The 15,588-nt window shown below is 40.0% G+C and overlaps 1 protein-coding gene and 1 long non-coding RNA gene across 2 annotated transcripts; both read right to left on the reverse strand.

The window, feature by feature from the left end:
* Positions 1-4: 4 nt before the first annotated feature.
* Positions 5-12,536, reverse strand: creg1 (cellular repressor of E1A-stimulated genes 1). Its single transcript, XM_063878157.1, has 4 exons — positions 12,154-12,536; positions 11,637-11,756; positions 10,986-11,099; positions 5-952 (listed from the first exon to the last, which is right to left on the reverse strand). Exons 1-4 carry the CDS (start codon positions 12,436-12,438, stop codon positions 866-868), a joined length of 606 nt encoding a protein of 201 aa, XP_063734227.1. The 5' UTR covers positions 12,439-12,536; the 3' UTR covers positions 5-865.
* On the reverse strand, positions 959-3,605 carry LOC134861140 (uncharacterized). Its single transcript, XR_010165376.1, has 3 exons — positions 3,343-3,605; positions 2,141-3,286; positions 959-2,018 (listed from the first exon to the last, which is right to left on the reverse strand). It is a non-coding gene; the product is annotated as an uncharacterized LOC134861140 (long non-coding RNA).
* Positions 12,537-15,588: the final 3,052 nt, after the last annotated feature.

Consider the following 15,588-nt stretch of genomic DNA (forward strand, 5'->3'; position numbering starts at 1 on the left):
AGCATTTTACATTTTCAACAAACTTTATTTATACAAAAATATCATTTCACGGCAAAGAAAGCGATGTTGATCCTCAGGGAGTATTCATGAAATATCTTGAAGCTGTGCTGTGTTTATGAATCATCTGTACATCATAATGCTGTCGTGCTAATCTTATTTTAAAATCCCCTTAAATGGGTGGAGTTTGGTGCTTCCATACATGAAGAAAACAAACCTGAGAAAACATATTTCACTCATTTAGGATCACATGTTTATATTTCCAGCCTCAGATTCACTGTTCTGTATTCCACGAGTCATAGAACTACACACTGAGTCATAGAACTACACACTGAGTAGAACTACACACTGAGTAGAACTACACTCTGAGTAGAACTACACACTGAGTAGAACTACACACTGAGTAGAACTACACACTGAGTAGAACTACACACTGAGTCATAGAACTACACACTGAGTAGAACTACACACTGAGTAGAACTACACACTGAGTAGTAGAACTACACACTGAGTAGAACTACACACTGAGTAGTAGAACTACACACTGAGTAGTAGAACTACACACTGAGTAGTAGAACTACACACTGAGTAGAACTACACACTGAGTAGTAGAACTACACACTGAGTAGAACTACACACTGAGTAGTAGAACTACACACTGAGTAGTAGAACTACACACTGAGTCATACAACTACACACTGAGTAGAACTACACACTGAGTAGTAGAACTACACACTGAGTCATACAACTACACACTGAGTCATACAACTACACACTGAGTAGAACTACACACTGAGTAGTAGAACTACACACTGAGTAGAACTACACTCTGAGTAGTAGAACTACATCATCCAGCAGCAGTAGCGGGTCAGTGGTGCTGTCTGTGCAGCGTGGCGTTGAAGTACTCCTCGGGGGTCACCTTCTTCACCCCTCCAAAATAATCCAGCACCCACACCTGAAACAGGAAACACTCTGATTGGCTGGGGATGATTAATGGAATCATATCTGGACCAATAGGGAGCTCTGGTTTACTAAAACCAACATAAAAGTTGATGATGAGTATTACCTGAGTATTACCTGAGTATTACCTGAGTTGTATCTGAGTATTACCTGAGTATTACCTGAATATTACCTGAGTTGTATCTGAGTATTACCTGAGTATTATCTGGGTATTACCTGAGTATTACCTGAGTTGTATCTGAGTATTACCTGAGTATTACCTGAGTATTACCTGAGTTGTATCTGAGTATTACCTGAGTATTACCTGAGTTGTATCTGAGTATTACCTGAGTATTACCTGAGTTGTATCTGAGTATTACCTGAGTATTATCTGGGTATTACCTGAGGAGTAACACTGTGAGTATTACCTGAGTAACACTGTGAGTATTACCTGAGTATAATCTGGGTATTACCTGAGTTGTATCTGAGTATTACCTGAGTTTTACCTGAGTTGTATCTGAGTATTACCTGAGTATTACCTGAGTTGTATCTGAGTATTACCTCAGTATTACCTGAGTTGTATATGAGTTTTACCTGAGTTGTATCTGAGTATTACCTCAGTATTACCTGAGTTGTATCTGAGTATTACCTGAGTTGTATCTGAGTATTACCTGAGTATTACCTGAGTTTTACCTGAGTATTACCTGAGTATTACCTGAGTTGTATCTGAGCATTACCTGAGTATTACCTGAGTTGTTTCTGAGTATTATCTGAGTATTACCTGAGTATTATCTAAGTATTACCTGAGTTGTATCTGAGTATTACCTGAGTTGTTTCTGAGTATTACCTGAGTATTACCTGAGTATTATCTGAGCATTACCTGAGTAACACTGAGTATTACCTGAGTATTACCTGAATATTACCTGAGTTGTATCTGAGTATTACCTGAGTATTACCTGAGTTGTATCTGAGTATTACCTGAGTATTATCTGGGTATTACCTGAGTATTACCTGAGGAGTAACACTGTGAGTATTACCTGAGTAACACTGTGAGTATTACCTGAGTATAATCTGGGTATTACCTGAGTTGTATCTGAGTATTACCCTGAGTTTTACCTGAGTTGTATCTGAGTATTACCTGAGTATTACCTGAGTTGTATCTGAGTATTACCTCAGTATTACCTGAGTTGTATCTGAGTATTACCTGAGTTGTATCTGAGTATTACCTGAGTTTTACCTGAGTTGTATCTGAGTATTACCTGAGTATTACCTGAGTTTTACCTGAGTATTACCTGAGTATTACCTGAGTTGTATCTGAGCATTACCTGAGTATTACCTGAGTTGTTTCTGAGTATTATCTGAGTATTACCTGAGTATTATCTAAGTATTACCTGAGTTGTATCTGAGTATTACCTGAGTTGTTTCTGAGTATTACCTGAGTATTACCTGAGTATTATCTGAGCATTACCTGAGTAACACTGAGTATTACCTGAGTATAACCTGAGTATTACCTGAGTTGTATCTGAGTATTACCTGAGTTGTATCTGAGTATTACCTGAGTATTACCTAAGTATTACCTGAGTAACACTGTGAGTATTACCTGAGTATTACCTGAGTTGTATCTGAGTATTACCTGAGTTGTATCTGAGTATTACCTGAGTTGTATCTGAGTATTACCTGAGTTGTATCTGAGTTTTACCTGAGTTGTTTCTGAGTATTACCTGAGTATTACCTGAGTTTTACCTGAGTATTACCTGAGTTTTACCTGAGTTGTTTCTGAGTATTACCTGAGTTGTATCTGAGTATTACCTGAGTATTACCTGAGTTGTTTCTGAGTATTACCTCAGTATTACCTGAGTAACACTGTGAGTATTACCTGAGTATTATCTGAGTATTACCTGAGTATTATCTGAGTATTACCTGAGTTGTTTCTGAGTATTACCTGAGTATTACCTGAGTTTTACCTTAGTTGTATCTGAGTATTACCTCAGTATTACCTGAGTTTTACCTGAGTTGTTTCTGAGTATTACCTGAGTTGTATCTGAGTATTACCTGAGTATTACCTGAGTTGTTTCTGAGTATTACCTGAGTTGTATCTGAGTATTACCTGAGTATTACCTGAGTTTTACCTTAGTTGTATCTGAGTATTACCTCAGTATTACCTGAGTAACACTGTGAGTATTACCTGAGTATTATCTGAGTATTACCTGAGTTGTTTCTGAGTATTACCTGAGTTGTTTCTGAGTATTACCTGAGTTTTACCTTAGTTGTATCTGAGTATTACCTCAGTATTACCTGAGTTTTACCTGAGTTGTTTCTGAGTATTACCTGAGTTGTATCTGAGTATTACCTGAGTATTACCTGAGTTGTTTCTGAGTATTACCTGAGTTGTATCTGAGTATTAACCTGAGTATTACCTGAGTTTTACCTTAGTTGTATCTGAGTATTACCTCAGTATTACCTGAGTAACACTGTGAGTATTACCTGAGTATTATCTGAGTATTACATGAGTTGTATCTGAGTTTTACATGAGTATTACCTGAGTTGTATATGAGTATTACCTGAGTATTACCTGAGTTGTATCTGAGTTTTACCTGAGTATTACCTGAGTTGTATATGAGTATTACATGGTATTACCTGAGTTTTACCTGAGTATTACCTGAGTTGTATCTGAGTTTTACCTGAGTATTACCTGAGTTGTATATGAGTATTACCTGAGTTTTACCTGAGTTGTATCTGAGTATTACCTGAGTATTACCTGAGTTGTATCTGAGTTTTACCTGAGTATTACCTGAGTTGTATCTGAGTATTACCTGAGTTGTATCTGAGTATTACCTGAGTATTACCTGAGTTGTATCTGAGTATTACCTGAGTATTACCTGAGTTTTACCTGAGTTGTATCTGAGTATTACCTGAGTAACACTGTGAGTATTACCTGAGTATTATCTGAGTATTACCTGAGTTGTATCTGAGTATTACCTGAGTTGTATCTGAGTATTACCTGAGTTGTATCTGAGTATTACCTGAGTTGTTTCTGAGTATTACCTGAGTTGTTTCTGAGTATTACCTGAGTTGTATCTGAGTATTACCTGAGTTGTATCTGAGTATTACCTGAGTTGTTTCTGAGTATTACCTGAGTTTTACCTTAGTTGTATCTGAGTATTACCTGAGTTTTACCTGAGTTGTTTCTGAGTATTACCTGAGTATTACTTGAGTTGTATCTGAGTATTACCTGAGTTGTATCTGAGTATTACCTGAGTATTACCTGAGTTGTTTCTGAGTATTACCTGAGTATTACCTGAGTTTTACCTTAGTTGTTTCTGAGTATTACCTGAGTTGTATCTGAGTATTACCTGAGTATTACCTGAGTTTTACCTGAGTATTACCTGAGTTGTATCTGAGTATTACCTGAGTATTACCTGAGTATTACCTGAGTTGTATCTGAGTATTACCTGAGTATTACCTGAGTTTTACCTGAGTTGTATCTGAGTATTACCTCAGTATTACCTGAGTAACACTGTGAGTATTACCTGAGTATTATCTGAGTATTATCTGAGTATTACCTGAGTATTACCTGAGTTGTATCTGAGTATTACCTGAGTATTACCTGAGTTGTTTCTGAGTATTACCTGAGTTGTATCTGAGTATTACCTGAGTATTACCTGAGTTTTACCTTAGTTGTATCTGAGTATTACCTCAGTATTACCTGAGTAACACTGTGAGTATTACCTGAGTATTATCTGAGTATTACCTCAGTATTACCTGAGTAACACTGTGAGTATTACCTGAGTATTATCCGAGTATTACCTGAGTTGTATCTGAGTATTACCTGAGTTGTTTCTGAGTATTACCTGAGTAACACTGTGAGTATTACCTGAGTATTACCTCAGTATTACCTGAGTTGTTTCTGAGTATTACCTGAGTTGTATCTGAGTATTACCTGAGTATTACCTGAGTTGTTTCTGAGTATTACCTGAGTTGTATCTGAGTATTACCTGAGTATTACCTGAGTTTTACCTGAGTTGTTTCTGAGTATTACCTGAGTTGTATCTGAGTATTACCTGAGTATTACCTGAGTTGTATCTGAGTATTACCTCAGTATTACCTGAGTAACACTGTGAGTATTACCTGAGTATTATCTGAGTATTACCTGAGTTGTATATGAGTTTTACCTGAGTTGTATATGAGGATTACATGAGATATTACCTGAGTTGTATCTGAGTTTTACATGAGTATTACCTGAGTTGTATATGAGTATTACCTGAGTATTACCTGAGTTGTATCTGAGTTTTACCTGAGTATTACCTGAGTTGTATATGAGTATTACATGAGTATTACCTGAGTTTTACCTGAGTATTACCTGAGTTGTATCTGAGTTTTACCTGAGTATTACCTGAGTTGTATCTGAGTTTTACCCTGAGTATTTACCTGAGTTGTATATGAGTATTACCTGAGTATTACCTGAGTTGTATCTGAGTTTTACCTGAGTTGTATCTGAGTTTTACCTGAGTATTACCTGAGTGTATATGAGTATTACCTGAGTATTACCTGAGTTTTACCTGAGTTGTATCTGAGTAGTACCTGAGTATTACCTGAGTTGTATCTGAGTATTACCTGAGTTTTACCTGAGGTTGTATCTGAGTATTACCTGATATTACCTGAGTTGTATCTGATATTACCTGAGTATTACCTTAGTTGTATCTGAGTATTACCTCAGTATTACCTGAGTTGTATCTGAGTATTACCTGAGTTTTACCTGAGTTGTTTCTGAGTATTACCTGAGTTTTACCTGAGTTGTATCTGAGTATTACCTGAGTTTTACCTGAGTTGTATCTGAGTATTACCTGAGTATTACCTGAGTTGTATCTGAGTATTACCTGAGTTTTACCTGAGTTGTATCTGAGTATTACCTGAGTTTTACCTTAGTTGTATCTGAGTATTACCTCAGTATTACCTGAGTAACACTGTGAGTATTACCTGAGTATTATCTGAGTATTACCTGAGTTGTATATGAGTTTTACCCTGAGTTGTATCTGAGTTTTACCTGAGTATTACCTGAGTTGTATATGAGTATTACATGAGTATTACCTGAGTTTTACCTGAGTATTACCTGAGTTGTATCTGAGTTTTACCTGAGTATTACCTGAGTTGTATATGAGTATTACCTGAGTATTACCTGAGTTTTACCTGAGATGTATCTGAGTATTACCTGAGTATTACCTGAGTTGTATCTGAGTATTACCTCAGTATTACCCGAGTAACACTGTGAGTATTACCTGAGTATTACCTGAGTTGTATCCGAGTATTACCTGAGTTGATCTGCGTATTACCTCAGTATTACCTGAGTAACACTGTGAGTATTACCTGAGTATTACCTGTGTTGTATGTATCTGAGTATTGACCTGAGTTGTATCTGAGTATTACCGCGGATTGTATCTCGAGTATTACCATGAGTTGTATCGAGTATTACTGAGTATACCTAGGGTGTTTCCTGAGTATTACCTGAGTCTTACCTGAGTTTTACCTTAGTTTCATCTGAGTATTACCTCAGTATACCTGAGTTTTCCTGAGTTGTATCTGAGTATTACCTGAGTGTTTCTTGAGTATTACTGAAGTATTACCTGGAGTATTATCTAAAGTATTACCTGAGTTGGTATCTGAGTATTACCTGAGTTGTTTCTGGATATTAACCCGAGTTGTTTCTTCTGAGTATTGCCCTGGAGTATTATCTGAGCATACCTGAGTAACACTGAGTATTACCTGAGTATAACCTGAGTATTACCTGAGTTGTATCTGAGTATTACCTGAGTATAACCTGAGTATTACCTGAGTATTACCTGAGTAACACTGTGAGTATATACCTGAGTATTACCTGAGTTGTATCTGAGTATTACCTGAGTTGTATCTGAGTATTACCTGAGTTGTAATCTGAGTTTTACCTGAGTTGTTTCTGAGTATTTACTGAGTTTTACCTGAGTATTACCTGAGTTTTACCTGAGTTGTTTCTGAGTATTACCTGAGTTGTATCTGAGTATTACCTGAGTATTACCTAGTAGTGTTTCTGAGTATTACCTGAGTATTACCCGAGTTTTACCTTAGGTGTATCTGAGTATTACCTCAGTATTACCTGAGTAACACTGTGAGTATTACTGAGTATTACCTGAGTATTAACCTGATGTTCTGAGTATTACCTGAGTTGTATCTGAGTATTACCTGAGTATTACCTGAGTTGTATCTGAGTATTACCTGAGTTGTATCTGAGTATTACCTGTGTATTACCTGAGTTGTATCTGCGTATTACCTGAGTATTACCTGAGTTGTATCTGAGTATTACCTGAGTTGTATCTGAGGTATTACCTGAGGTTTTACCTGAGTTTTACCTGAGTTGTATCTGAGTTTACCTGAGTATTACCTGAGTATTATCTGAGTATTACCTGAGTTTTACCTGAGTTGTATCTGATTATTAACTGAGTATTACCTGAGTATTACCTGAGTTGTATCTGAGTATTACCTGAGTTGTATCTGATTATTAACTGAGTATTATCTGAGTATTACCTGAGTATTATCTGAGTTTTACCTGAGTATTACCTGAGTTGTATATGAGTATTACCTGAGTTTTACCCTGAGTATTACTGAGTATTACCTGAGTTTTACCTGAGTTGTATCTGAGTATTACCTGAGTTGTATCTGAGTATTACCTGAGTATTATCTGAGTTTTACCTGAGTTGTATATGAGTATTACCTGAGTTTTACCTGAGTATTACCTGAGTATTATCTGAGTATTACCTGAGTTGTATATGAGTATTACCTGAGTTTTACCTGAGTATTACCTGAGTATTACCTGAGTTTTACCTGAGTTGTATCTGAGTATTACCTGAGTTGTATCTGAGTATTACCTGAGTTGTATCTGAGTATTACCTGAGTTGTATCTGAGTATTACCTGAGTTGTATCTGAGTATTACCTGAGTATTACCTGAGTTGTTTCTGAGTATTACCTGAGTATTACCTGAGTTTTACCTTAGTTGTATCTGAGTATTACCTCAGTATTACCTGAGTTTTACCTGAGTTGTTTCTGAGTATTACCTGAGTTTTACCTGAGTTGTATCTGAGTATTACCTGAGTATTACCTGAGTATTATCTAAGTATTACCTGAGTTGTATCTGAGTATTACCTGAGTTGTTTCTGAGTATCACCCGAGTTGTTTCTGAGTATTGCCTGAGTATTATCTGAGCATTACCTGAGTAACACTGAGTATTACCTGAGTATAACCTGAGTATTACCTGAGTTGTATCTGAGTATTACCTGAGTATAACCTGAGTATTACCTGAGTATTACCTGAGTAACACTGTGAGTATTACCTGAGTATTACCTGAGTTGTATCTGAGTATTACCTGAGTTGTATCTGAGTATTACCTGAGTTGTATCTGAGTTTTACCTGAGTTGTTTCTGAGTATTACCTGAGTTTTACCTGAGTATTACCTGAGTTTTACCTGAGTTGTTTCTGAGTATTACCTGAGTTGTATCTGAGTATTACCTGAGTATTACCTGAGTTGTTTCTGAGTATTACCTGAGTATTACCCGAGTTTACCTTAGTTGTATCTGAGTATTACCTCAGTATTACCTGAGTAACACTGTGAGTATTACCTGAGTATTACCTGAGTTGTATCTGAGTATTACCTGAGTTGTATCTGAGTATTACCTGAGTATTACCTGAGTTGTATCTGAGTATTACCTGAGTTGTATCTGAGTATTACCTGAGTATTACCTGAGTTGTATCTGCGTATTACCTGAGTATTACCTGAGTTGTATCTGAGTATTACCTGAGTTTTACCTGAGTTTTACCTGAGTTGTATCTGAGTATTACCTCAGTATTACCTGAGTAACACTGTGAGTATTACCTGAGTATTACCTGAGTTGTATCTGAGTATTACCTGAGTTGTATCTGAGTATTACCTGAGTATTACCTGAGTTGTATCTGAGTATTACCTGAGTTGTATCTGAGTATTACCTGAGTATTACCTGAGTTGTATCTGAGTATTACCTGAGTTGTATCTGAGTTTTACCTGAGTATTACCTGAGTTGTTTCTGAGTATTACCTGAGTATTACCCGAGTTTTACCTTAGTTGTATCTGAGTATTACCTCAGTATTACCTGAGTAACACTGTGAGTATTACCTGAGTATTACCTGAGTTGTATCTGAGTATTACCTGAGTTGTATCTGAGTATTACCTGAGTATTACCTGAGTTGTATCTGAGTATTACCTGAGTTGTATCTGAGTATTACCTGAGTATTACCTGAGTATTATCTGAGTATTACCTGAGTTTTACCTGAGTTGTATCTGATTATTAACTGAGTATTACCTGAGTATTACCTGAGTTGTATCTGAGTATTACCTGAGTTGTATCTGAGTATTACCTGAGTTTTACCTGAGTTGTATCTGATTATTAACTGAGTATTATCTGAGTATTACCTGAGTATTATCTGAGTTTTACCTGAGTATTACCTGAGTTGTATATGAGTATTACCTGAGTTTTACCTGAGTATTACCTGAGTATTACCTGAGTTTTACCTGAGTTGTATCTGAGTATTACCTGAGTTTTACCTGAGTTTTACCTGAGTTGTATCTGAGTATTACCTGAGTTGTATCTGAGTATTACCTGAGTATTACCTGGATTTTACCTGAGTATTACCTGAGTATTGGCTGAGTTGTATCTGAGTTTTACCTGAGTATTACCTGAGTTGTATCTGAGTATTACCTGAGTTGTATCTGAGTATTACCTGAGTTGTATCTGAGTTTTACCTGAGTATTACCTGAGTTGTATATGAGTATTACCTGAGTATTACCTGAGTTTTACCTGAGTATTACCTGAGTTGTATCTGAGTTTTACCTGAGTTGTATCTGAGTATTACCTGAGTTTTACCTGAGTATTACCTGAGTTGTATCTGAGTATTACCTGAGTATTACCTGAGTTGTATCTGAGTTTTACCTGAGTATTACCTGAGTATTACCTGAGTTTTACCTGAGTATTACCTGAGTTGTATCTGAGTATTACCTGAGTTGTATCTGAGTATTACCTGAGTTGTATCTGAGTTTTACCTGAGTATTACCTGAGTTGTATATGAGTATTACCTGAGTATTACCTGAGTATTACCTGAGTTTTACCTGAGTTTTACCTGAGTATTACCTGAGTATTACCTGAGTTGTATCTGAGTTTTACCTGAGTTGTATATGAGTATTACCTGAGTATTACCTGAGTTGTATCTGAGTTTTACCTGAGTATTACCTGAGTTGTATCTGAGTATTACCTGAGTTGTATCTGAGTATTACCTGAGTTGTATCTGAGTATTACCTGAGTTTTACCTGAGTATTACCTGAGTTGTATCTGAGTATTACCTGAGTTGTATCTGAGTATTACCTGAGTTGTATCTGAGTATTACCTGAGTATTACCTGGATTTTACCTGAGTATTACCTGAGTATTACCTGAGTATTGGCTGAGTTGTATCTGAGTTTTACCTGAGTTGTATATGAGTATTACCTGAGTATTACCTGAGTTGTATCTGAGTTTTACCTGAGTATTACCTGAGTTTTACCTGAGTATTACCTGAGTTGTATCTGAGTATTACCTGAGTTGTATCTGAGTATTACCTGAGTTGTATCTGAGTATTACCTGAGTATTACCTGAGTATTACCTGGATTTTACCTGAGTTTTACCTGAGTATTACCTGAGTATTGGCTGAGTTGTATCTGAGTTTTACCTGAGTTGTATCTGAGTATTACCTGAGTTGTATATGAGTATTACCTGAGTATTACCTGAGTTGTATCTGAGTTTTACCTGAGTATTACCTGAGTTTTACCTGAGTATTACCTGAGTTGTATCTGAGTATTACCTGAGTTGTATCTGAGTATTACCTGAGTTGTATCTGAGTATTACCTGAGTATTACCTGAGTATTACCTGGATTTTACCTGAGTTTTACCTGAGTATTACCTGAGTATTGGCTGAGTTGTATCTGAGTTTTACCTGAGTTGTATCTGAGTTTTATGGTACCTGTGTGATGTTGAGCTTGGCAAAGAACCAGCCGTGGTCGACTGGCCACTCCATCATCTCAGGGTGACGAGTGAACAACGCCTTCTGGGCAAACTCCGCCTCCACACCTTCCACCTGCACAGAGGGGGGGAGGCTCTTATTGTGAAGGAGACACGCTCTTACTGTGAAGGAGGGACACTCTTATTCTAAAGGAGGGATGCTCTTATTGTGAAGGAGACACTCTTATTCTAAAGGAGGGATGCTCTTATTGTGAAGGAGACACGCTCTTATTGTGAAGGTGGGACGCTCTTATTCTAAAGGAAGGACGCTCTTATTGTGAAGGAGACACTCTTATTCTAAAGGAGGGACGCTCTTATTGTGAAGGAGACACGCTCTTATTGTGAAGGTGGGACGCTCTTATTCTAAAGGAAGGACGCTCTTATTGTGAAGGAGACACTGTTATTCTAAAGGAGGGACGCTCTTATTGTGAAGGAGAGACGCTCTTATTGTGAAGGAGACACACTCTTATTGTGAAGGAGGCCACTTTCATTATTTATCTCTTATAGGAATGTTTGTGTGTGTGTGTGTGTGTGTTTGTGTGTGTGTGTGTGTGTGTATGTGTGTGTGTGTGTGTGTGTGTGTGTGTGTGTGTGTGTGTGTGTGTGTGTGTACCTCCACCATGTCTCCTGACAGGATGATGTGGGCACACAGGGGGCTCTGGGGGTCGAAGCCCTGCAGTCTGCAGTAATCAGTCTGAGCCAGAGACATGGAGAGAGAGGAGGCGGGGTTCACCTGCAGAGAGCCAATCAGATTCAACCATCAGATTCACCTGTAAGGAATCTTACATCAACGTCCAGGAGGTGAAATTACTGACTGGAGTAATATGTGTACAGACAGGACGTCCTGTTCCTCCGCTCAGTCATGTGACTTCAGTTCCAGAACTGCTGAGTCACTGTGTGCACAAACTGCCGAGTCATGCTGTTGCATAAACACTCCCTGCATGTGTTGTAACTTTAAACGTTAACCCACTCACCGAGTTAATTAGGTCCCTCAGATGAAAAGCAACATTTAAACAACGAAGACATATTGTGGAGTGTGTTAGTGACTGTTTGCAGCACTGCACTATAAAGTACTAAATAAAACAGCGGTCTGAGCTCAACAGAAACTCTGTTCAACTAGAGTCCGGTACCTGCAGGTCCTGCACCGAGACCTCCATGCGGGTCAGGTACAGGTAGGGCACCCCGGTCCCGGAGCCCCTCGGCCCGTCGCTCACAGAAAAGGTGTTGGAGAAGGGCCGACCCTGCAGCGGGCTGTGGGACGAGACGGTGGCCATGGAGGCCCAATCACACTGGTGAGCCACGAAGCGAGCCACCCGAGCCACCTCATCGTAGGGGGGGATCCGGAGGGAGGAGGCCGAGGAGAGGAGGGAGAACCAGAGGAACAAGAAGCACACAGTCCAGGTAACAGAGAGCATAGCCGGGTCCGTTCCGAAGGAGAGTCACTGAGAGGCTGCGTGTAAACAACCGGAGAGTTTCACAATAAGAGTCTGGAGGAGGAAGAGGAGGTGCTGCGTGTAAACAACCGGAGAGTTTCACAATAAGAGTCTGGAGGAGGAAGAGGAGGAGCTGCGTGTAAACAACTGGAGAGTTTCACAATAAGAGTCTGGAGGAGGAAGAGGAGGAGCTGCGTGTAAACAACCGGAGAGTTTCACAATAAGAGTCTGGAGGAGGGAGAGGAGGAGGAGCTGCGTGTAAACAACTGGAGAGTTTCACAATAAGAGTCTGGAGGAGGGAGAAGAGGAGGAGCTGCGTGTAAACAACCGGAGAGTTTCAAAATAAGAGTCTGGAGGAGGGAGAAGAGGAGGAGCTGCGTGTAAACAACCGGAGAGTTTCAAAATAAGAGTCTGGAGGAGGAAGAAGAGGAGGAGCTGCGTGTAAAAAACCGGAGAGTTTCACAATAAGAGTCTCGAGGAGGAAGAGGAGGAGCTGCGTGTAAAAAAACGGAAAGTTTCACAATAAGAGTCTGGAGGAGAAAGAGGAGGAGCTGCGTGTAAAAAAACGGAGAGTTTCACAATAAGAGTCTGGAGGAGGAAGAGGAGGAGCTGCATGTAAACAACCGGAGAGTTTCACAATAAGAGTCTGGAGGAGGAAGAGGAGGAGCTGCGTGTAAAAAAATGGAGAGTTTCACAATAAGAGTCTGGAGGAAGAAGAGGAGGAGCTGCGTGTAAAAAAATGGAGAGTTTCACAATAAGAGTCTGGAGGAGGAAGAGGAGGAGCTGCATGTAAACAACCAGAGAGTTTCACAATAAGAGTCTGGAGGAGGAAGAGGAGGAGGAGCTGCGTGTAAACAACCGGAGAGTTTCACAATAAGAGTCTGGAGGAGGAAGAGGAGGAGCTGCATGTAAACAACCGGAGAGTTTCACAATAAGAGTCTGGAGGAGGAAGAGGAGGAGCTGCATGTAAACAACCGGAGAGTTTCACAATAAGAGTCTGGAGGAGGAAGAGGAGGAGCTGCATGTAAACAACCGGAGAGTTTCACAATAAGAGTCTGGAGGAGGAAGAGGAGGAGGAAGAGGAGGAGCAGCGTGTAAAAAAACGGAAAGTTTCACAATAAGAGTCTGGAGGAGGAAGAGGAGGAGCTGCGTGTAAAAAAACGGAGAGTTTCACAATAAGAGTCTGGAGGAAGAAGAGGAGGAGGAAGAGGAGGAGCAGCGTGTAAAAAAACGGAAAGTTTCACAATAAGAGTCTGGAGGAGGAAGAAGAGGAGGAGCTGCGTGTAAACAACCGGAGAGTTTCACAATAAGAGTCTGGAGGAGGAAGAGGAGGTGCTGCGTGTAAACAACCGGAGAGTTTCACAATAAGAGTCTGGAGGAGGAAGAGGAGGTGCTGCGTGTAAACAACCGGAGAGTTTCACAATAAGAGTCTGGAGGAGGAAGAGGAGGTGCTGCGTGTAAACAACCGGAGAGTTTCACAATAAGAGTCTGGAGGAGGAAGAGGAGGTGCTGCGTGTAAACAACCGGAGAGTTTCACAATAAGAGTCTGGAGGAGGAAGAGGAGGAGCTGCGTGTAAAAAAACGGAGAGTTTCACAATAAGAGTCTGGAGGAGGGAGAGGAGGAGCTGCGTGTAAAAAAATGGAGAGTTTCACAATAAGAGTCTGGAGGAAGAAGAGGAGGAGGAAGAGGAGGAGCATCGTGTAAAAAAACGGAAAGTTTCACAATAAGAGTCTGGAGGAGAAAGAGGAGGAGCTGCGTGTAAAAAAACGGAGAGTTTCACAATAAGAGTCTGGAGGAGGAAGAGGAGGAGCTGCATGTAAACAACCGGAGAGTTTCACAATAAGAGTCTGGAGGAGGAAGAGGAGGAGCTGCGTGTAAAAAAATGGAGAGTTTCACAATAAGAGTCTGGAGGAAGAAGAGGAGGAGCTGCGTGTAAAAAAATGGAGAGTTTCACAATAAGAGTCTGGAGGAGGAAGAGGAGGAGCTGCATGTAAACAACCAGAGAGTTTCACAATAAGAGTCTGGAGGAGGAAGAGGAGGAGGAGCTGCGTGTAAACAACCGGAGAGTTTCACAATAAGAGTCTGGAGGAGGAAGAGGAGGAGCTGCATGTAAACAACCGGAGAGTTTCACAATAAGAGTCTGGAGGAGGAAGAGGAGGAGCTGCATGTAAACAACCGGAGAGTTTCACAATAAGAGTCTGGAGGAGGAAGAGGAGGAGCTGCATGTAAACAACCGGAGAGTTTCACAATAAGAGTCTGGAGGAGGAAGAGGAGGAGGAAGAGGAGGAGCAGCGTGTAAAAAAACGGAAAGTTCCACAATAAGAGTCTGGAGGAGGAAGAGGAGGAGCTGCGTGTAAAAAAACGGAGAGTTTCACAATAAGAGTCTGGAGGAAGAAGAGGAGGAGGAAGAGGAGGAGCAGCGTGTAAAAAAACGGAAAGTTTCACAATAAGAGTCTGGAGGAGGAAGAAGAGGAGGAGCTGCATGTAAACAACCGGAGAGTTTCACAATAAGAGTCTGGAGGAGGAAGAGGAGGTGCTGCGTGTAAACAACCGGAGAGTTTCACAATAAGAGTCTGGAGGAGGAAGAGGAGGAGCTGCGTGTAAAAAAACGGAGAGTTTCACAATAAGAGTCTGGAGGAGGGAGAGGAGGAGCTGCGTGTAAAAAAATGGAGAGTTTCACAATAAGAGTCTGGAGGAAGAAGAGGAGGAGGAAGAGGAGGAGCATCGTGTAAAAAAACGGAAAGTTTCACAATAAGAGTCTGGAGGAGGAAGAGGAGGTGCTGCGTGTAAACAACCGGAGAGTTTCACAATAAGAGTCTGGAGGAGGAAGAGGAGGAGCTGCATGTAAACAACCGGAGAGTTTCACAATAAGAGTCTGGAGGAGGAAGAGGAGGAGCTGCGTGTAAACAACCGGAGAGTTTCACAATAAGAGTCTGGAGGAGGAAGAGGAGGAGGAGCTGCGTGTAAAAAAAATGGAGTTTCACAATAAGAGTCTGGAGGAGGAAGAGGAGGAGCTGCATGTAAACAACCGGAGAGTTTCACAATAAGAGTCTGGAGGAGGAAGAGGAGGAGCTGCATGTAAACAACCGGAGAGTTTCACAATAAGAGTCTGGAGGAGGAAGAAGAGGAGC

This window comes from Eleginops maclovinus, chromosome 24 (genome assembly GCF_036324505.1).
Source record: "Eleginops maclovinus isolate JMC-PN-2008 ecotype Puerto Natales chromosome 24, JC_Emac_rtc_rv5, whole genome shotgun sequence".
Classification (NCBI taxonomy): Eukaryota; Metazoa; Chordata; class Actinopteri; order Perciformes; family Eleginopidae; genus Eleginops; species Eleginops maclovinus.

Coding starts and splice junctions, on each gene's coding strand:
- creg1 (XM_063878157.1), bottom strand. CDS start 12,438: ATGCTCTCTGTTACCTGGACTGTGTGCTTCTTGTTCCTCTGGTTCTCC. Junction 11,100..11,636: donor TGTCAGGAGACATGGTGGAG/GTACACACACAC, acceptor CCCTCTGTGCAG/GTGGAAGGTGTGGAGGCGGA. Junction 953..10,985: donor CCAAGCTCAACATCACACAG/GTACCATAAAAC, acceptor TTCCTGTTTCAG/GTGTGGGTGCTGGATTATTT.